This window comes from Hyla sarda, chromosome 9, assembly GCF_029499605.1.
Source record: "Hyla sarda isolate aHylSar1 chromosome 9, aHylSar1.hap1, whole genome shotgun sequence".
Classification (NCBI taxonomy): domain Eukaryota; kingdom Metazoa; phylum Chordata; class Amphibia; order Anura; family Hylidae; genus Hyla; species Hyla sarda.
In genome coordinates, this window is record NC_079197.1 from 145,981,772 (window position 1) to 146,002,861 (window position 21,090).

At 43.7% G+C, this 21,090-nt stretch overlaps 1 protein-coding gene across 2 annotated transcripts; it reads left to right on the plus strand.

Annotated features, from left to right (window-relative positions):
• The first annotated feature begins 952 nt into the window (after positions 1-952).
• Positions 953-21,090, plus strand: LOC130290566 (proton-coupled zinc antiporter SLC30A1-like). Of its 2 annotated transcripts, none has more exons than XM_056538387.1 (3): positions 953-1,173; positions 12,820-13,203; positions 20,074-21,090. In XM_056538387.1, the coding sequence occupies exons 1-3, from the start codon at positions 1,116-1,118 to the stop codon at positions 20,643-20,645; spliced, it is 1,014 nt and encodes a 337-aa protein (XP_056394362.1). In that variant the 5' UTR covers positions 953-1,115; the 3' UTR covers positions 20,646-21,090. The 2 variants fall into 2 exon arrangements, with proteins under 2 accessions (XP_056394362.1, XP_056394363.1); XM_056538388.1 differs by lacking the exon at positions 953-1,173 and adding an exon at positions 7,916-8,067.

Here is a 21,090-nt window from a genome sequence, read left to right on the forward strand (position 1 = left end):
GATCACCAGGTGAGCACTTCCTCACACCATCAATAGTATTTTCCATACCATCAGGATCCTTCCCTCCTCCTACAGCAGCATCAGGTTAGTCCCCACCACCTAGCCATAATAGCCATAATAGATTTGTGTCTGATACAGCGCTTGCCAATTCAATAATTAGATTTGTAAATTACTTCTGTTAAAAAATCTTAATCCTTTCAGTACTTATTAGCTGCTGAAGTTGAGTTGTTCTTTTCTGTCTAAGTGCTCTCTGATGACACCTGTTTCGGTAACTGTCCAGAGTAGAAGCCAAATCCCCATAGCAAACCTCTCCTACTCTGTGCAGTTCCCGAGACAAGCAGAGATGTCAGCAGAGAGCACTGTTGCCAGACAGAAGAGAACCACTCAACTTCAGCAGCTGATAATTATTGAAAGGATTAAGATTTTTTTAATAGAAGTAATTTACAAATCTGTTTAACTTTCTGGAGCCAGTTGAGATATATATATATATATATATAATGTGTGTAAAAAAAAAAAAATCCTGGAAAATCCCTTTAATAAAGTTTGTGGTATGTTATGAATACGGAGGCTATCCTCCATCCTTCGTTGATCCCCCCCCCCCAGTAGGTGATACATTAACTTTAGGTTGCTATCTTAATCTCACACATTAAAGACTAATGTGTGCAGTATATAGTGTACAGTATAAGGGCTAAAAACAGCTGACATGCACCTATTCCTGGACTTGGGACTTCTGTGTGATCTCTTAGATATGTTGACGCAGAGTAGGAGACTTTATTGCTGAGATGGGGTGACACAGTTCATTCTGTACCAGGCCATTGGATATTCTCATCTGCTCTCCTCTCCCTATATAAATGGCCATTGTTGTAGTCTAGTGTCAGCTGAGAAGGGATTGCATGGACGGGGAGGAGATGGAGGGGGGGGGGGGGGGAGATAGGGGCTGAAAAGAGGGAAATATGATTAATAAAACAACTCCTGAAAAGAAAAGGAGCCGGCACATGATCTGCTGGAGCCAAGGTGGGAGAAGTGGTGCCTCAGGGAGCGAGGGGTGGAGGAGCCCTGCTGACAGTGGCCCAGGGGCACAACACGAAAAGGGGAGTGTGACAAGCGCATGATCCATGGAGGGGGGCACCGCAGACACAACCGAGGAGCAGAGAGTGGGACAAGTCGGGAAAGGTAAGCGAATCCAAGAAATATGGAAAAAGGGTTTGCAACCATCCTGGGATACAGCAGTGTATGGAGAACTGGGCAGAAAACTTCCATAAACGTGACAGCAATGAGAAGCAGGGATCAGCTGCTGGTGTAAGGCCCCCTCTTGTCTCCCCTACACTGCCTGCAGATTTAGGAATGCGGTTGCATGCCCTTTCACTCTTTTATTAGAGAAATCCTAGCAACCAGATGCTCCATTGCTCTTGTAGTACTACTTTGTTTCAAGTGAATAGTTAAGTCAGTGTTTCCCAACCAGGGTGCCTCCAGCTGTTGCAAAACTACAACTCCCAGCATGCCCGGACAGCCGAAGGCTGTCCGGGCATGCTGGGAGTTGTAGTTTTGCAACAGCTGGAGGCACCCCGGTTGGGAAACACTGACTTGAGTACCGTTCTCAAATTCCTTGGGGTTTTGCCCAGGCTGCAATGTTCTGGATACCACTGCATCAAATAACCTGTTGCATCCCTCACAAAAGCATTCATGCATTGGCAGTACCAGGAGCAGAAGATAAGGGCAGCAATGTGTGTTTAAAGGGGTACTCTGATGGAAAACATTATTATTATTATTATATATATATATATATATATATATATAATTATTATTATTATTTATTATTATTATTATTTATTATTATATTTTTTTTTTTTTATGAACTGGTGCCAGAAAGTTAAACAGATTTGTAAATGACTTCTATTAAAAATCTTTATCCTTCCAGTACTTTTTAGCAGCTGTATGCTACAGAGGAAATTCTTTTCTTTTTTAATTTCTTTTTTTTTTGTCTTGTCCACAGTGCTCTCTGCTGACACCTGATGCCCGTATCAGGAACTGTCCAGAGCAGGAGAAAATCCTCTGCTACCCTGGACAGTTCCTGACACGGACAGAGGTGTCAGCAGAGAGCACTGTGGACAAGACAAAAAAGAAAAAAAAAAAAAAGCAAAGAATTTCCTCTGTAGCATACAGCTGCTTATAAGCACTGGAAGGATAAAGATTTTTTTTTTCATAGAAGTAATTTACAAATCTGTTTAACTTTCTGGCACCAGTTCCTTAAAAAAAAAAAAAAAAGTTTTCCACCGGAGTACCCCTTTTAATATTCAGCTTATCCATTGGTAATCTATGCCAAATGGAATAACTCCACTACATACGCTATATGGAAATGTTGCTGGTGCAAAGATTTTTTATTAACGTTTATAGGTTCCTGAATTCATGTCTCAATGCCATGTTACATATGCATTGTGATGTTCTGCAGCAGCTGGGACACAGATCTATATGAACAGTGCAGCTGCTGAAGAAACCTTTCAGACAAAACATGAATGGGGGGGATTTATCTTTGTTTTTTCACTTTGGTAGTAAAGCTGCATAATGTTGTGTATTTTTAGGTAGCTTCACACCAGCCCGGACCACGTATAGCGACTTGTCTGCATCTAAGCTACTTTGCCTATTTATGAAGAACGTGCACATCTTTGAAAAAATGTTGGAGAAGTAGACATGATGTACACCTAGGCAAATAGGGATAAAATAAACTTGATTTACACAGCGCAAAATGAAAGATGCATTTCAGGCCTAGTGGTTGCACCCCAAATAAAAGAAAGGTATAGGGAGGAGGTAATGACATTTATAAATAAAGTCTATGCATATGCATTTGGTTTAAAGGGGTACTCGGCCCCTACACTTCTTTTCCCCTAGCCAAAGGATTGGGGATAAAATGTCTGATCGCGGGAGTCCCGCCACTGGGGACCCCCCGCGATCTCCCTGCTGCACCCGGCATTCGTTTAGAGCGTCAAGTGCAGCTTCGGAGGCTTGTGACATCACGGCAATGCCCCCTCAATGCAAGTCAATGGGACTTGCATTGAGGTGGTGTGGCCGTGAGGTCACTAGCAGGGCGTGACCGTGACGTCACAAGCCTCCACCCCGCATCGCCAGTCATCGGCACGGAGCAAAGTTAGCGATCTCTCCTGCAGCCCCCAGACATCTGGTGCACAGAGCCAACTTTGCTTCGTGCCTGATGACTGGCGATGCAGGGGCCAGAGGAAGGTGATGTCACGGCCACGCCTCTTCATGAAGTCACGCCCTGCCCTCTTAATGCAAATCTATGGGAGGAGGTGTGCACTTCCCCTCCCATAGACTTGCATTGTCTAGGGGCGGAGTACCCCTTTAAGCCCAATCATTTGTATTTTAGGACTTATGGTACATATAGAGGGAAGGTTTATGGAAAGAATGGTAATTCTGGGAATGTTATCCAGTGCAATGTCAGGTGGATGCACATAAGGTCTTGTTCACACATAATACTTGTGAGAACCTCGTGAATTCTTCTTCCCTTGGATTGTAATGGGAAGCTGCAGTGCATGTCTTTTCTGGTGCAGATATGAAATTTGTGCCACAGAAACAAAATAGTGATGCGTTACTTCTCTGACAAGGAACTCGTGTGAATTCCTAGTCAGGTAGCCGCTTTTTTTTTTTTTTTTTTTTTAAATAGTTTTTTATTAAGAGATTTTTCCGTATTACAAAATAAAAACTTAAGACTGTATGCTTATGAGAAGAATGTGCAATGGTATACACCGCTAAGCTTGTCGTACATACATGGAATACATGCAAGGGAAGGCACAAGGTATATGCAGTGTAGTCAATACAGTCCTGAAACAAGGACAGTGAAGTCCAACATTGGGAACAAAAACCAAACAGGAGAACACAGTTATTACAACGCTATAGAAATATTAGGTAGTCAGCATGAATGAATAGTAAAGAAAAACTACTATATTATCAAGCGTATACACCACTTGAACGAGATCGATCTTAAATAGAACGAAGGCCTGTATATGTATCAAACAGTGAATAGGCTAATCGCATTAGTCTCAGAGGGTTATTACCACTATTAGTCAAGTATTCCGAGTGTCACATTTCTTGGCAATGCTGGGAGAGTGTCCATTGGTGCCAACGTAAAGAAAAAAAAAAAGGCAATCTACCTGATCCTAGTGCTATAATTTTTTCATAAGCGTAGGTTAATTGTATTTTGTGTATTAATGTTTCTATTGTAGGAATAGCAGTGGATTTCCAATGGCTCACAATTGCAATCTCAGCTAATATACACACTATGCAATAGAGATCTTGATACTCTTTAGGTAGATCATGGAGTTCCAGAAAGAACAGTACTGACTGGGGAGACCAGGGGACAAGATTACCAAAGAGTTCTTGCACTAATTGCGAGCATGCTGACCAGAAAGGTTGCAACTTAGGACAGAACCATAGAATGTGAGTAAGGGTATCCCTAGCTCCACAGCCCCTCCAACAACCATCCGATACATCACCGTAAATATAGTTTAAATGGTCTGGTGTATAGTTTCACCTAAGGACTGTTTTGAAAGCAGATTCCATATGTGTGGAACACTGAAAAGCTTTATTTATGGTCTTAAAAACTTTCTGCCAGTTCTCAAGTGAGGGTGTGATTCCCAGGTCTCTTTCCCATAGTCTCAAGGGATAGGTCTTAGAAAAAACCTCAGTGTGCAACAAACTTTGATAGAATGGTTTAAGACCTGGCGTCGGAGAGGATAGCAACCTAAGGGCCGAATAATCCAGAGGGGTCACTGATGGCCGCATATTATTCAACAAATGACGCACCTGTAGATACTTATAAAAATCATGTTTAGGTATGCTATATGTTGACATGAGGCTAGAAAAGGGAAGCATGGAGAAACCCTCATAAAGGTGACGAACGTGGGTGACGCCTCTAGAGATCCATGTAGTCAATTCTATGTTGGAAATGCAACCCTGCAAAAATGTGAGCGGCAAATCACGAAGATTGGGTTTGCTCGTAGTGAGTGTTCGTGAAATGTAAGAAACTCACGCCGAGTAAGATGCTTTCACCAACGGATTAGAAAACAAAGGTGTTGGTATGTTCCAATAGGGAAAAAATAACAAGTCACTGATACTATGGGGCCGTATGGAATCATGTTCAATATCTACCCATGGTAGGGCTGTACATCCCTGCTGCCAATGCCGCAACATTCATACCAAAGTAGCCGTGTTAGTATTTTAAATTAGGAGACCCTAGACCCCCCGATAATTTTGGTTTCTGAAGAATGTGCGCAGAAAGTCTTGGCCGCCTGCCCTCCCAAACATAGGAGGTAAATATTGTTTGAGCTCGTGTAAAAAAAAGTGGGTGGTAGCGTGATGGGAAGGGTACAAAAAAAATAAAGAAATAATGGGAGGAGGAACATTTTAAAAGCTGCGATTCTACCAACCCAAGAAACTTCTGACTTGGAGGGTTGTTCCGCTGAAGCTTTAACTTTCTGCAGTAGGGGGAGGTAATTCTCAGAGTAAAGCGTACTGTGGGGATAGGAAAGTCGAATACCCAAGTATTGAATAGACGTAGAACGCCACTCAAACAGGTAATGTGTTTGCAAAAGCTTGAGATGGTCGGTCGGTAAGTTGATAGAGAGGGCTTGCGTTTTAGTTGCATTCAGTAGGTAATAGGAGATATCACCAAACTTAGATATCACATCCATCACCGCTGGCACAGATATAAGTGGGTTGGTGAAAGTCAAAATCACATCGTCAGAATAGAGAGATATGACGTGTGTACCGCCTCCAATTTTAATCCCTGAGATTTCGGAATGTTGCCTGATGGCTTGAGCCAGCGGTTCCATGGACAGAACATACAAGAGTGGCGACAGGGGGCAGCCCTGCCGAGTCCCATTTGTGATGTGAAAAGTGTCAGATAAGGAACCGTTCGCTAGCACTCTGGCAGTTGGGCAAGAGTAGAGAGAAGCTATTGCTGAGACTACTGGGCCTAAAAAACCCATACGGGAGAGGACTGAAAATGCGAAAGACCATCGGAGGCGGTCAAACGCCTTCTCAGCGTCTAGCGCTAAAACAGTTGCCGGCGTGCCAGAACGCTCGAGAAAGGCAAAGACATTAACTAACTGTCTGGTGTTGTCAGAAGCCTGCCGGTCCGCTACAAAACCTGCTTGGTCCGCGGATAGAAGGTGAGGTAGTAATAGTGATATGCGTGTAGCTAAAACTTTGGCATACATTTTGACATCTTGGTTTAAGAGTGAAATAGGGCGAACATTTTGGGGGTCCGAAGTCTTGCCCGGTTTAGGTAATGTTGTGATGGTGGCTTGTAAATTTTCTGTGGGTAATTGACCAGTTGACATTGCAGCATTACAAAACTTAGTCAAATGGGGGGACAACAGGGCTTGAAACTTTTTGTAATATGCATTAACAAAGCCATCAGGGCCGGGAGCTTTTTCAGATGGGAGGGATTTAATAGTTTTAAGGAGTTCGTCTACAGTAATTTCTGAGTTCAGGGCTTCTAGTTGAGAAGGTGTCAATGATTGGAGGTGCAAGGAATCTAAGAACTTGGTGGTTAGAGAGGATAAGTCTGGGGAAGAAGATATGGAATCTTTCAGGTTGTATAGCTGAGCATAAAAAGAAAGAAAGCCATTAGCGATTCGCGAAGGGGTGTTTAGTTTAACACCGGTATCTGGGTGTAGGAGGTATGGGATGCGGGATTTAGCCTGTTATTTTTTTAGTCGATGGGCAAGTAGCTTGCAAGCTTTATCATTTTGGGAGTAGTAGGTTGCACGCAACTTGCGATTTGATTTTTCATAAGTCGTCAATAAAATGCAACGAAGGTCTCTACGCAGAGAAGCAATCTCAGACACCAAGTCCGCAGATGGGGCAGCTTTATTCGCTCGATCTGCTACTTGTAAGCTTTGCATTATGTCATGCAGTTTTTGATCTCGTTGCTTTTTTAATAAGGACCCATATTTGATACAGAAACTACGAATAACAGCTTTATGGCAATTCCAAATTATAATGGGGTCAGGGACCGAATCTGAGTTAAGGGAAAAATATTCCGCAATGTCTTTTTGTAAACACTCTGCATATTTGGGGTGGGACCAAATGAAAGGGTTACTCCTCCACGTATAAGTATGAGGAGAAGAGACCGTTTCGCATAGTGTCAGTGTTACGGCAGTATGATCTGTCCAGGAGATGGGTTGTATGGTAGATTTGAGTGATGTAGGGAGGAGGGACCTGTCGACTAAAAACAAATCTATACGAGAATAGGAATTATGAACCGTGGACAAAAAGGTGTAATCCCTTTCAATATCATGGTGCACTCTCCAAATTTCATATAGCTCTTCCTTATATAGGAGTGGGGAAAGGGTGGTTGAGACAGAACGAGAGAGGGAGGTAGTGTCTAAAGAGATGTCAGGTATAGCGTTAAAATAGTCAGGTAGCCTTGATGTTAGCCCCACTGATGTGCTGTGTCACAATACTCAAAAGTCCATCAATTTTTCCAGTGGAAGAAAAAGAATAATACATTGTTCTGACAATGTCAAGTTTACATAAATTATGTTCACAGAAATGTAAATGTGGAATTTCTATAGATGTGCATAATACCGTAATTGCTTGATTATAAGACAACCCTAAAAGGCCGGGAATGTAAGACTACTTTATGTCCATTCCCCCCTTTCGTATCAAATTTACTCCATTCCATGTCATGTTCCCACATTCCGTGTCCCCCTCATTCCGTGTCCCCCTCATTCCGTGTCCCCCTCATTCCGTGTCCCCCTCATTCTGTGTCCCCCTCATTCCGTCTCGCCCCTCATTCCGTGTCGCCCCTCATACCATGTACCCCTCATTCCTCCACATAATGTCGAATATACATACCTGGATGGGATTCAGCGATTTCAAGTCGGGGAACTTCTCTGCTGTCTTTTCTTCCCACTCATGCGGATCCACCACATAAATCGGTACCATAGAGCTCTGGGACTGGGAAGAAGTTACTTCATCAAATGGAACATCACTTCCTCCCATAACTAGGCACTACTGGGAGCCAGCTCCAGGCTGAAACAAGGGAAGGTACAGATTCTAAAACTAACCCGATAAGTGTGAGGCTATGTTCACACGGCAGAATTTCTGTGCAGAATTTTTTGCAGAAAAGTTGCACATGATAAATTAGTTACCACTGCACAGAATAATTAGATCACTTTGTGGTAATAAAAATTAAACGTTCTAAATGAAATGTCGCTGGAAAAGTCGCATGGAACCAGACTGCAACAAATTTAGATGAAAAAAGCGGTCTAAATTGCTTGATAAATTCCCCTCATTGTGGAGAATTTTTGCTGCAGAAATTCTGCTTTATGGATTCTGCAAAAAGATTGAACATGTCTTTAAATTTTGCAGAATTCAGTGGAGGAATCCGTGAAGTGAATGGGGCTTTGATCACACCGAAGTTCTGCTAAAATTTCTTAACTCCAAAAATTCCGTAGCAAGTTTTGCAGAACGAAATTTGCCTTAGAGGAGAACATTGTTCCTGGGACCACATATAACATACCCAGTATATAGTATATATATAGAGAAAGACAAAAAAAGGGGGCGCTCCCAGAGAAAAATGCAATGCAGAATCTTGTTACAGATTTAGCTTGAAGCTCACAGAATGTGGTTGTGAGTTGATGAATGGGAGCTGCGGCGCTCCGACCGGGTCTGGGCTCTTATGCAAGAGCCAGTGGAGAAACAGGATTGGTAGCTAAGTGCTACAAAAAAAACGGTCTGTAGGAGGCACTGCTCGCATATGTGAAAGGACGGAGTGACTCAGGCCAGCACAGGTAAAACTTGTTTATTGTGCAAAAAAGTGGACAACACGTTTCAGCACACACAAAGTGCCTTCCTCAGGTCCAAAAAGTACAATGCAAACTTCTTTGATAATATGCAGAGTTACTGGTGATGATCCTGTGTGCAGCGGCACAGCGAGTTTTCATTGTACTTTTTGGACCTGAGGAAGGCACTTTGTGTGTGCCGAAACGCGTTGTCCACTTTTTTGCACAATAAACAAGTTTTACCTGTGCTGACCTGAGTTTCTCTGTCCTTTTACATATGCGAGCAGCGCCTCCTACAGACCGTTTTTTTTTGTAGCACTTAGCTACCAATTCTATATAGTATGTACTGATAATAGACAGTGATATTAGGCCACCGAGAGGGATCAGTGAGTCCAGAAGCCATGACAGATTTGGGCAGCTGGTCAACATTCCTACCTCTCACATTGCAAGATACATATATGTGTGGTCTTAAGGAGGAGGGGATTAAAGCCATGTGGACTGTAGCGTCTCTCCCTGTTGCCCTGATGCTATGGACAAACAAGTAGTAGTAAGATCAGGTATATTATGTGTGTGTATATAAAGTATAAGAACATCAGACTGTACATGTGTACATATGGATAATCTAGGTGTAAGTATGTGTTGCTACATGTATATATTTTTTTATTTATAATGTATGCATGAGGATCTGGATACAATCATGGCCGTAAATGTTGGCACCCCTTGAATTTTTCTAGAAAATGAAGTATTCTCACAGAAAAGGATTGCAGTAACACGTTTTGCTATACACATGTTTATTCCCTTTGTGTTTATTGGAACTAAACCAAAAAAGGGAGGAAAAAAGCAAATTGGACATAATGTCACACCAAACTCCAAAAATGGGCTGGACAAAATTATTGGCTCCTTTCAAAATTGTGGCAAAAAATAAGATTGTTTCAAGCATGTGATGCTCCTTCAAACTCACCTGGGGCAAGTAACAGGTGTGTGCAATATAAAAATCCCACCTGAAAGCAGATCAAAAGGAGAGAAGTTCACTTAGTCTTTGCATTGTGTGTCTGTGTGTGCCACACTAAGCATGGACAAAAGAAAGAGAACTGTCTGAGAACTTGAGAACCAAAAAAGTGGAAAAATATCAACAATCTTAAGGTTACAAGTCCATCTCCAGATATCTAGATTTTCCTTTGTCCAAAGTGCGCAACGTTATCAAGAAGTTTGTAACCCATGGCACTGTAACTAATCTCCCTGGGTGTGGACGGAAGAGAAAAATTAATGAAAGGTGTCAATGCAGGATAGTCCGGATGGTGGATAAGCAGCCCCAAACAAGTTCCAAAGATATTTAAGCTGTTCTGCAGGCTCAGCGAACATCGGTGTCAGCGCAAACTATCTGTCGACATTTAAATGAAATGAAACTCTATGGCAGGGGACCCAGGAGGACCCCACTGCTGACACAGAGACATAAAGACTACATTTTGCCAAAATTAACTTGAGTAAGCCAAAATCCTTCTGGGAGAACGTCTAGTGGACAGATGAGACCAAGATTAGAGCTTTTTGGTAAAACACATCATTCTACTGTTTACCGAAAACAGAATGAGGCTTACAAAGAAAAGGACACGGTACCTAGTGAAATATGGTGGAGGTTCAATGATGTTTTGGGGTTGTATTGCTGCCTCTGGCACTGGGTGCCTTGAATGTGTACAAGGAATCATGAAATCGGAGGAAATCCCAATGGATTTTGGGTTGTACTGTACAGCCCAGTGTCAGAAAGCTGGGTTTGTGTCTGAGATCTTGGGTCTTCCAGCAGGACAATGACCCCAAACATAAGTCAAAAAGCACCAGAAATGGATGGCCACAAAGCACTGGAGAGTTCTAAAGTGGCCAACAATGAGTCCAGATCTAAATCCACAATTCCAATAGTAGAGAAGAAATAGTCTGCACTCACCATAGGCTTCCTTTTAAAATCGGACTTTATTCACCCGGCAGGCAGTGTCCATACATAGAAAAGTTCACACCCGAGTGCACAGGGAGGGGGAGCAGCTAGTGGCTAGGCAGCCGAAGTATACTGGAACAACAGCACCGTTTCTCGTCCGGAACCGGAAGAAGCGTCACAGACGAGAAACGGTGCAGTTGTTCCAGTATACTTCGGCTGCCTAGCCGCTAGCTGCTCCCCCTCCCTGTGCACTCGGGTGTGAACTTTTCTATGTATGGACACTGCCTGCCGGCTGAATAAAGTCCGATTTTAAAAGGAAGCATATGGTGAGTGCAGACTATTTTTTCTCTACTATTGGAATTGTGGAATTGACTCTACTCCTTTTTATCTGGCACCCCATAGAACCTAATTCACACCGAGTCTCCTTTACATGGTCTTTGCTTACAGCTGATTTAATTCAGGTGTTGTAGTGCCCATCCCATCTACGTCTTACTACCAGATCTAAATCCCATTGATCACCTGTGGAGAGATCTTAAAATTACTGTTGGGAAAAGGCGCCTTCCAATAAGAGAGACCTGGAGCAGTTTGCAAAGGAAGAGTGGTCCAACTTATTGATGGTTATAGGAAGCCACTGATTTCAGTTATTTTTTCTAAAGTATGTGCAACCAAATATTAAGTTAAGGGGGCCAATAATTTTGTCCAGCCCATTTTTGGAGTTTGGTGACATTATGTCCAATTTGCTTTTTTTCCTCCCTTTTTTGGTTTAGTTCCAATACACACAAAGGGAATAAACATGTGTATAGCAAAACATGTGTTTCTGCAATCCTTTTCTGTGAGAAAAATTTCAGGGGTGCCAACATTTACGGCCACGACTGTATATATACAGTATATATATTTATATTATACTGTATATGCACATACACATTATTGGCCACATGTGCTTGATATCCAGAGAGATAGGAAAGGAGGCAGCTGTGTGTGGTAGTGTTCTCTATGCAATGTATTGTATCGTAATGTAATGTAATGTATAGTGCTGTGCAATGTAAAGTGTTTTTATTTATAAAAATATCTGCGAGGGTTGTGTGTTACTTTAGTAGTGTATAAAGGGTTGGGATGTGTTTATGTCACATATATTACTGAGTAAACGGATTGTATGGGAAACGAGGATACCAGACTGGAGCAGACTAAAGAGACTAACTGTGTAATAGAAACATTCCCTATATTAATAACAGTCGTTTTTTTCAGCAGTTATCTCCTAAAAAAATTGCCTTGTCTTATAATGAAGTAAATACGGTAATAGCTTAAAGGGGTACTCCACTGGAAAACCTTTTTATTTTTAAATCAACTGATCCCAGAAAGTGAAACAGATTTGTAAATTACTTCTGTTTAAAAATCTTAATCCATCCAGTACTTATCAGCCGCTGTACGTTCCAGAGGAAGTTATTTTCCTTTCTGTCTGACCACGGTGCTCTCTGCTGACACCTCTGTCTATTTTAGGAACTGTCCGGAGCAGGAGAGGTTGTCTGTGGGGATTTGCTTCTACACTGGACAGTTCCTAAAATGGACAGAGGTGTCAGCAGGGAGCACTGTGGTCAGACAGAAAAGAAATTCAAAATGAAAAGAACTTTCTCTGGAACATACTGCGGCTAATAAGTACTGGAAGGATTAAGATATTTAACTAGAAGTAATTTACAAATCTGTTTCACTTTCTGGCACCAGTGGCCAGCGCCGGGAGCTTTTGACAGCATAGCCCCCCCCCCCCCCCCTCATGACATCACGCCCCGTCCCCTCAATACAAGTCTATGGGAGGGGGCGTGACGCCCCTTCCAATAGACTTGCATTGAGGGGGCGGGGCTATGACATCACGAGCTCCTGGCTCCAGCGTTCGGAACAGCTTGTTCCAAATGCTGAGCAGCGGAGTACCCCTTTAAACAGAAGTTCTCTTGGTTCTGCCATATAATTCCTAAAAGTTCAGTGTGAAAGTGGCCTTACTACCTTTTGTTAGAGGATAAACCTGTTTTATAATCTGGTAATGCTTTTTTCTGACTGTATTTTTATCTCTTTCTCCTGTTTCCTCTGCTTTCCATGTAGTTTCCACGATGGTTTCGCACGCTGTGCTCCTTGCTGTCTCATTTGCTGTCTTTTTAACGCAGATCGTACTTAGCAGACTGTCGGACTCGCTGCTCACTTTGGCTGATTCTGCTCACACCATCTCTATCGTCATTGCTCTCTGTCCCAGTCTTATTGTTACCTACTTACCCTCCATACCTCCACAGGCCAAGGCCCGCCTTCCCACTCTCTTCTCGCTACTCTCCCCGCTTTTTCTTTCTTCCCTTTGTTTGTCTCTCACCCTAGGGTCACTTGGACATCTTGTGCATCCGCACCACTCTCACCGTCCGGCTCTCATCTTTGTGGCTGGAGTCCTCGGTCTGCTGTTTAATGTGACGTATATGGCGGTTACTGGAGCTTTTCAAGGTAAGACAGGTTCTAGGGGATGTTACATGGGTGGGGAAAGCACCCTAAATACATTTGGTTCATTTTCTTGTGGGAGGCAGTGTAAAAAGAAGTTGTTGAGGTTTTCAATGACAAATGGATGTTCTGTTGAACCTACACTCACTGGCCACCTTATTAGGTACACCTGATCAATGGCTTGTTAATACAAATATCCAATCATATGGCAGCAACTCAATGCATTAACACGTAGATGTGGTCAAGACAACTTGGTGACGTTCAAACCGAGCATCAGGATGGGGAAGAAAGTGTATTCAAGTGACTGGTTGATGGTGCCAGACGGGTTAGTATTTCAGAAACTGCTGATCTATTGGGATCTTCACACACAACCATCTCTAGGGTTTATAGAGAATGGCCTGAAAAAGAGAAGATATCCATTGAGCGACAGTTGTGTGGATAACAACATTTTTTTATTGTTTATCAGAGAAGAATGGGCAGACTGGTTTGAGATGACAGAAAGGCAACACTAACCACTTGTTACTAACAAGGTATGCAGAATACAATCTCATACGTAATCTCAAACATGACAATGAGGTCACATGACTCCAATGGCCTCCACAGTCACCAGATCTCCTCCAATAGATCACCGCTGGGATGTGGTGGAACAGGAGATTCTCATCATGGATGTGTAGCTGACAAATCTACAGCAACAGTGTGATGTTATCATGTCCATATGGAGGAACTGTGTGATGTTATCATGTCCATATGGAGGAACTGTGTGATGTCATCATGTCCATATGGACGAACTGTGTGATGTCGTCATGTCCATATGGACGAACTGTGTGATGTCGTCATGTCCATATGGACGAACTGTGTGATGTCATCGTGTCCACATGGAGGAACTGTGCGATGTCATCGTGTCCGTATGGAGGAACTGTGCGATGTCATCGTGTCCGTATGGGGGAACTGTGCGATGTGATCGTGTCCGTATGGGGGAACTGTGCGAAGTGATCGTGTCCATATTGAGGAACTGTGCAATGTCATCGTGTCCGTATGGAGGAACTGTGTGATGTCATCATGTCCATATGGAGGAACTGTGCGATGTCATCGTGTCCGTATGGAGGAACTGTGTGATGTCATCGTGTCCGTATGGAGGAACTGTGCGATGTCATCGTGTCCGTATGGAGGAACTGTGCGATGTCATCGTGTCCGTATGGGGGAACTGTGCGATGTGATCGTGTCCGTATGGGGGAACTGTGCGATGTGATCGTGTCCATATTGAGGAACTGTGCAATGTCATCGTGTCCGTATGGAGGAACTGTGCGATGTCATCGTGTCCGTATGGGGGAACTGTGCGATGTGATCATGTCCATATGGAGGAACTGTGCGATGTCATCGTGTCCGTATGGAGGAACTGTGTGATGTGATCGTGTCCGTATGGAGGAACTGTGCGATGTGATCGTGTCCGTATGGGGGAACTGTGCGATGTGATCATGTCCATATGGAGGAACTGTGTGATGTCATCATGTCCATATGGAGGAACTGTGCGATGTCATCGTGTCCATATGGAGGAACTGTGCGATGTCATCGTGTCCGTATGGGGGAACTGTGCGATGTGATCATGTCCGTATGGGGGAACTGTGCGATGTGATCGTGTCCATATTGAGGAACTGTGCAATGTCATCGTGTCCGTATGGAGGAACTGTGCGATGTCATCGTGTCCATATTGAGGAACTGTGCAATGTCATCGTGTCCGTATGGAGGAACTGTGTGATGTCATCGTGTCCGTATGGAGGAACTGTGCGATGTGATCGTGTCCGTATGGGGGAACTGTGCGATGTGATCATGTCCATATGGAGGAACTGTGCGATGTCATCGTGTCCGTATGGAGGAACTGTGTGATGTGATCGTGTCCGTATGGGGGAACTGTGCAATGTGATCGTGTCCATATGGAGGAACTGTGCGATGTCATCGTGTCCGTATGGAGGAACTGTGCGATGTGATCGTGTCCGTATGGGGGAACTGTGCGATGTGATCATGTCCATATGGAGGAACTGTGCGATGTCATCGTGTCCGTATGGAGGAACTGTGTGATGTGATCGTGTCCGTATGGGGGAACTGTGCAATGTGATCGTGTCCGTATGGGGGAACTGTGCAATGTGATCGTGTCCATATGGAGGAACTGTGCGATGTGATCGTGTCCGTATGGGGGAACTGTGCAATGTCATCGTGTCCATATGGAGGAACTGTGTGATGTCATCATGTCCATATGGAGGAACTGTGCAATGTCATCATGTCCATATGGAGGAACTGTGCGATGTCATCATGTCCATATGGAGGAACTGTGTGATGTCATCATGTCCATATGGAGGAACTGTGTGATGTCATCATGTCCATATAGAAGAACTGTGCAATGTCATCATGTCCATTTGGAGGAACATCTCTGAGGAATATTTCTAGCACCTTGTAAAATATATGCCATAAAAATTGAAGGCAGTTCTCAAGGCAAAAGGGGTTTCAACCCAGCATTAGCAAGGAGTACCCAATAAAGTGGTCAGTGAGCCTATATGCAGTGGTCTAAGCATTTCCATCACAAATAAGTGACAGTGCATGCTGCTGCTCCATTCAAAGTCAATGGGACTAATAGAGATAATCCTGCACTGTATTCAGCTATCTCTGTCAGTCCCATAGACTTTGGTGTTGGCATATATGCTCTACCCCCACTACACTCCTCAGTGTAGTTGATAGGTGATGAGTGTCTAGTTAAGGTCATGTCTCTCCTGGTTGGATGGAAAGGTAGTTGGACATGCGTTCTACCTCTCCATCCTACTCCGTCCGATATTTTAGTTATCGTGGGAATCACCTGGACCTCCACCAATAAAAACTTCTGACCTATCACTATGACACGTCAGAAGTTTTTAAAGGGACTTTGGTAGTCCTCACTGTTATAGTGCTGACCTTGGTAGTCCTATCTATTCATAATCATACCCCATTTGCAGGCTTACAGTGGGGAATGCAAGTGAGCAAAAAGTCTAAAATTAGACATTTTGAATCAGTGTCTTTTGAACAATTTATGGATTACTGTGGTTTAGGGAGAGTTTTGGAGGTTAGAGTCCTGGAGATTTTTTTTTTTTTTTTTTTTTTTTATAGATAATGATCTTGCTGCTTCCTATATAGTGGGGCAAAAAAGTATTTAGTCAGCCACCAATTGTGTAAGTTCTCCCACCTAAAAAGATGAGGCTGTAATTTTCATCACAGGTATACCTCAACTATGAGAGACATAATGAGAAAAATCCATAAAATCACAGTGTAGGGGGACTGTGTAGGGATATGTGTATATGTAGTGTTACTCTTTATTTTGTGTAGTGTAGTGTAGTGTTTTTAGGGTACGCTCACACGGGCGGAGGTTCACAGCGAGTTTCCCACTGGGAGTTTGAGCTGCGGCGGAAAATTTTCTGCATCTCAAACTTGCAGCGGGAAACTCGCTGTAAACCCCTGCCCGTGTGACTGTACCCTGTACATTCACATGGGGGGGGGCAAACCTCCAGCTGTTGCAAAACTACAACTCCCAGCATGCCCTTAGGCTGTCTGTGCATGCTGGGGGTTGCAGTTATGCAACAGCTGGGGGCACACTGGTTGCAAAACACAGAGTTTGTTGCTTAACTCACTGTTTCCCAACCCACGTGCCTCCAGCTGTTGCAAAACTACAACTCCCAGCATGCATGTACTGTCAGTGTTGTTTTGCAACAGCTGGAGGCACACGGGTTGGGAAACACTGACTTAGTTAACAGACAATGTTTCCCAACTAGTGTACCCCCAGTTGCTGCAAAACTACAACTCCCAGCATGTCCAGACTGCCCGGCAACATCTGAAGGGCCAGATGTTACAGAAGTACAACTCCCAGCATGCCTGGACTGTCTGGGCATGCTGAAAGTTGTAGTTTTGCAACATCTGGAAGAGCACAAATTGGAGACCACTGCACAGTGGTCTCCAAACTGCGGCCCTCAAAATGTTGCAAAACTACAATTCCCAGCATGCCCGGACAGCCAAAGGCTGTAGTTTTGAAACTCCTAGAAGCAGCAGTGAAGATCACTTTTTGGCGATCTTCACTGCTGCCTTCACTTGGTTGCCGCGTCCACGTGTGCCTGCCGCCGGTCCCACCGCAGCTCTCGGGATCCTCTTCCCCCGCTCTGCCTGACTTCTAGGGGCGAGCAGAGCTGGGGAAATGAACTTTAACCTCCCCCCCCCCCCAGTCAGCTGAGATACTATGATTGGTCCACAGGGACCAATCACAGTGATCACTGACCAGGACCATCCACAGATGGTCCTGGGGGGGGGCTTGCAGAAGTTGTCCCCCGCTGGTAACAGTTACAGGTCTGTGAGAGACAGAAATCTTGCTTGTTTGTAGGTGACCAAATACTTATTTTCCACCATAATTTGCAAATAAATTCTTTAAAAATCAGACAATGTGATGTTATGGATTTTTTTCTCATTCTGTCTCTCATAGTTGAGGTTATAACCTATGATGACAATTACAGCCTCTCATCTTTTTAAGTGAGAGAACTTGCACAATTGGTGGCTGACAATACTTTTTTGCCCCACTGTATCTCATCCAGACCGATAGTTTGTCCAGGGTAATTTTTAGGCCTTCCTAAGACTGATTTCTAACTAGCGTAACATGACTTCACTTTTGCATTTCTATTACAGCCGCAAATCTCATCCTGACTGTGGATCTTATGATATGAACTGAAAGCACCTTAAATCCTTTATGCCTCGTTCACGCCACCAATTGTGCGTCTGAGGCATGGATACGTCAGGAAACTGTCCAGATGACAAGTCTATGTATCCCTGCTTGGACAGGCACGGGCCCCATTTATTTCAATGGCTTGAGCGTAGTCAGCTGGTCACTACATTCGGGTCATTTCCCAAGGTTCTACAATTTTGGTTCGGACTGAGAAAGGTGGTTTGCAGCAATAAGGCCCGTACCTGTCTAAGCACGGATACATCCACCTCGTTTTGACAGTTTCTGACTTATCTCGGAGGCACAAATCATGGGGTGACACTAGCATTATAATCTTTTTCAGCTTAGGCCATCAGTCCTACAGTCATTTTGTGACTTGTGCCCATAATACAGAAGTGACAATGTGGCCATATCACACTTACCTGACACTGACCTAACAACAGATCACACTTGGTAGATGATTTGTTGAAGAAATTGTTGCAACTGCCCCATTTATCCGGATGGAATCTGCAGAAATCCATGCACATGCGGCAAAAACAACCTCGTTCCTATAAATGGAACTATACATTTCTGCAACCAATTGGCTACATGTACATTCATATACCCGCCCTATAGAATCTGTCTGATCAAAATACTGTACTAGGAGTCTAGTCATAAAGTTTGGCCAAGTTTCTGCACCCTTCAACTTTTTGCTAAAATATATAAAGCATAATAAATATATACTGTGGTCCCTCAAGTTACAATATTAATTGGTTCCAGGACGACCATTGTATGTTGAAACCCATTGTATGTTTGGGACCAGAACTCTATGGTAACCTGGTAATTGGTTCTGAAGCCACCAAAATGTCATCCAAAAATAGGAAAAAGTGAGAAGTAAAGAAAAATAAGTAGATAACTAATATAGATAAAGCAAATCCTTATATATAAGAAAGAGAAGATCTGCTGGGAGCTGTAATCACTGTCTATTTCACTGTTTTCCAACCAGGGTGCCTCCAGCTGTTGCAAAACTACAACTCCCATCATGCCCGGACAGCCAAAGGCTGTCCGGGCATACTGGGAGTTGTAGTTTTGCAACAGCTAGGGGCACCCTCATTGGGAAACACTGGTCTATGTAGAGGACAGGAGCTTCTTCAGGGTCCTGTACAGTACCCAGTGTCCTAAAAAAGTAACATTGAGCCGCCCTCACCTGATGTCCAAAGGAGCAGGTAACTCTGGTACAGGTAAAGTGTACAGAACATGTAATACCTCCCTGTACTGTAGGGGGAGCTACCAGACACCAGTCAGTGCATACACTTCAGTAATACAAGTAAAGAGTACAGAACATGTACTACCTCCCTGTACTGTAGGAGGCGCTACCAGACACCAGTCAGTGCATACACTTCAGTAATACAAGTAAAGAGTACAGAACATGTACTACCTCCCTGTACTGTAGGAGGCGCTACCAGACACCAGTCAGTGCATACACTTCAGTAATACAAGTAAAGAGTACAGAACATGTACTACCTCCCTGTACTGTAGGAGGCGCTACCAGACACCAGTCAGTGCATGTACTTCAGTAATACAGGTAAAGTGTACAGAACATGTAATACCTCCCTGTACTGTAGGAGGCGCTACCAGACACCAGTCAGTGCATACACTTCAGTAATACAAGTAAAGAGTACAGAACATGTAGTACCTCCCTGTACTGTAGGGGGCGCTACCAGACACCTGACAGTGCATACGCTTCAGTAATACAGGGGTTTTACCAGTGAATGCCAATTCTGATTGGTCAGTTCTTCCGGCCATTGACACGTTTCACAGATCTGGACTGTCCGTACATTGTATGTTGAGTCTGGTTTCAAGTTACAATGGTCCAGGACCATTGTATATTGAAACTATTGTCTGTTGAGGCCATTGTAAGTTGAGGGATCACTGTATATATATAGGGTACAGAGGTGGCGATTACACCTGCTCCGATACCTGAGGGGGCTATAATGCATTTCTATAATGTAAGAAAACCCCAGTACTCTAAATGTCACATGATAGGTGGAAGGCTCAGGGACAGTTTTGTATTGGGGTCTATGTTATGCCTCCGATGATACTAAAAAGTAATGTGTTTTTGTATACCAGACATTTAACGTCTATTTTCTCTTATATCCATCTGATAAAACCAGGTCTGTGTCTCTCGGAACTACAGCAGTATCAGCCCAGGTGGTATCTGGTCTTACGCATGCTTTGTTCCCTTGCTCCTTCATCGCTCCTCCTCGCCAGCAGCTTGCTGCTTCACCTTTTCAGTCACCCGGCCGTGCACTACTTAGATCCTGCTCTCTCCTTGGTTTCTATAGCGATCATGGTTGCTTCGGTTTACTCGGACATTGTTCAAAATGGCAGTATTCTCCTTCAAGCTGTGCCTCCCTCTACTAAATTACAAAGCCTAAAGCTGGATCTAGACTTACTCTGTGGACCTAACGGACACCATGAGCTTCACATATGGGCCCTTGCGCCAGACCATGGAGTGGCATCTCTACATGTTCATTGTTCGGGAATGGAGGAATACAAGACCATCTTAAGCCAGGCTAAAGTTCTATTTAAGCGCCATGGTATAAGAGAGTTGACCATACAACCAGAGTTTGGCAGTCCAGGAGCATGTGCTTTGGCTTGTGGACCCGCTTGTGCCCACCACTCCTGCTGCCGCGCTCCTCATTCATTAAGTAATGATTTAGTCTTGGCCAACGTCTGCACCTGAATATATCTGTATCATGAAGATGAAATTCATTGCTTGGTAATGGACTCTAAGGAGATTTATGGAATATTAGAAAGAACTGAACCGATAGAAAACTGAACCGATAGCCAGCTGAACCAATAACCAACTGAACCGATAACCAACTGAACCGATAGCCAGCTGAACCGATAACCAACTCAACCGATACCCAACTGAACCGATAGCCAACTGAACCGATAGCCAACTGAACCGATAGCCAGCTGAACCGATAACCAGCTGAACCGATAGCCAGCTGAACCGATAGCCAGCTGAACCGATAGCCTCTAATTTCTCCCCAGGGCGATAGTTCTTCACAACTCGTGACCTTTCTTTTGCTCGGTATCTAACCTCAGACCAAACACATGTAACACAAAGTGTTTTTACAAAATATGATTTTTATTAATATCTACATTAAATCTTAGTGCTTTGA

Bases quoted from the DNA above. Each gene is read 5' to 3' on its own strand.
- LOC130290566 (XM_056538387.1), top strand. From the start codon at position 1,116: ATGGAGGGGGGCACCGCAGACACAACCGAGGAGCAGAGAGTGGGACAA. The intron at 1,174-12,819 runs GTAAGCGAATCC...CTTTCCATGTAG, and splicing joins AGTGGGACAAGTCGGGAAAG to TTTCCACGATGGTTTCGCAC. The intron at 13,204-20,073 runs GTAAGACAGGTT...TGATAAAACCAG, and splicing joins GGTTACTGGAGCTTTTCAAG to GTCTGTGTCTCTCGGAACTA.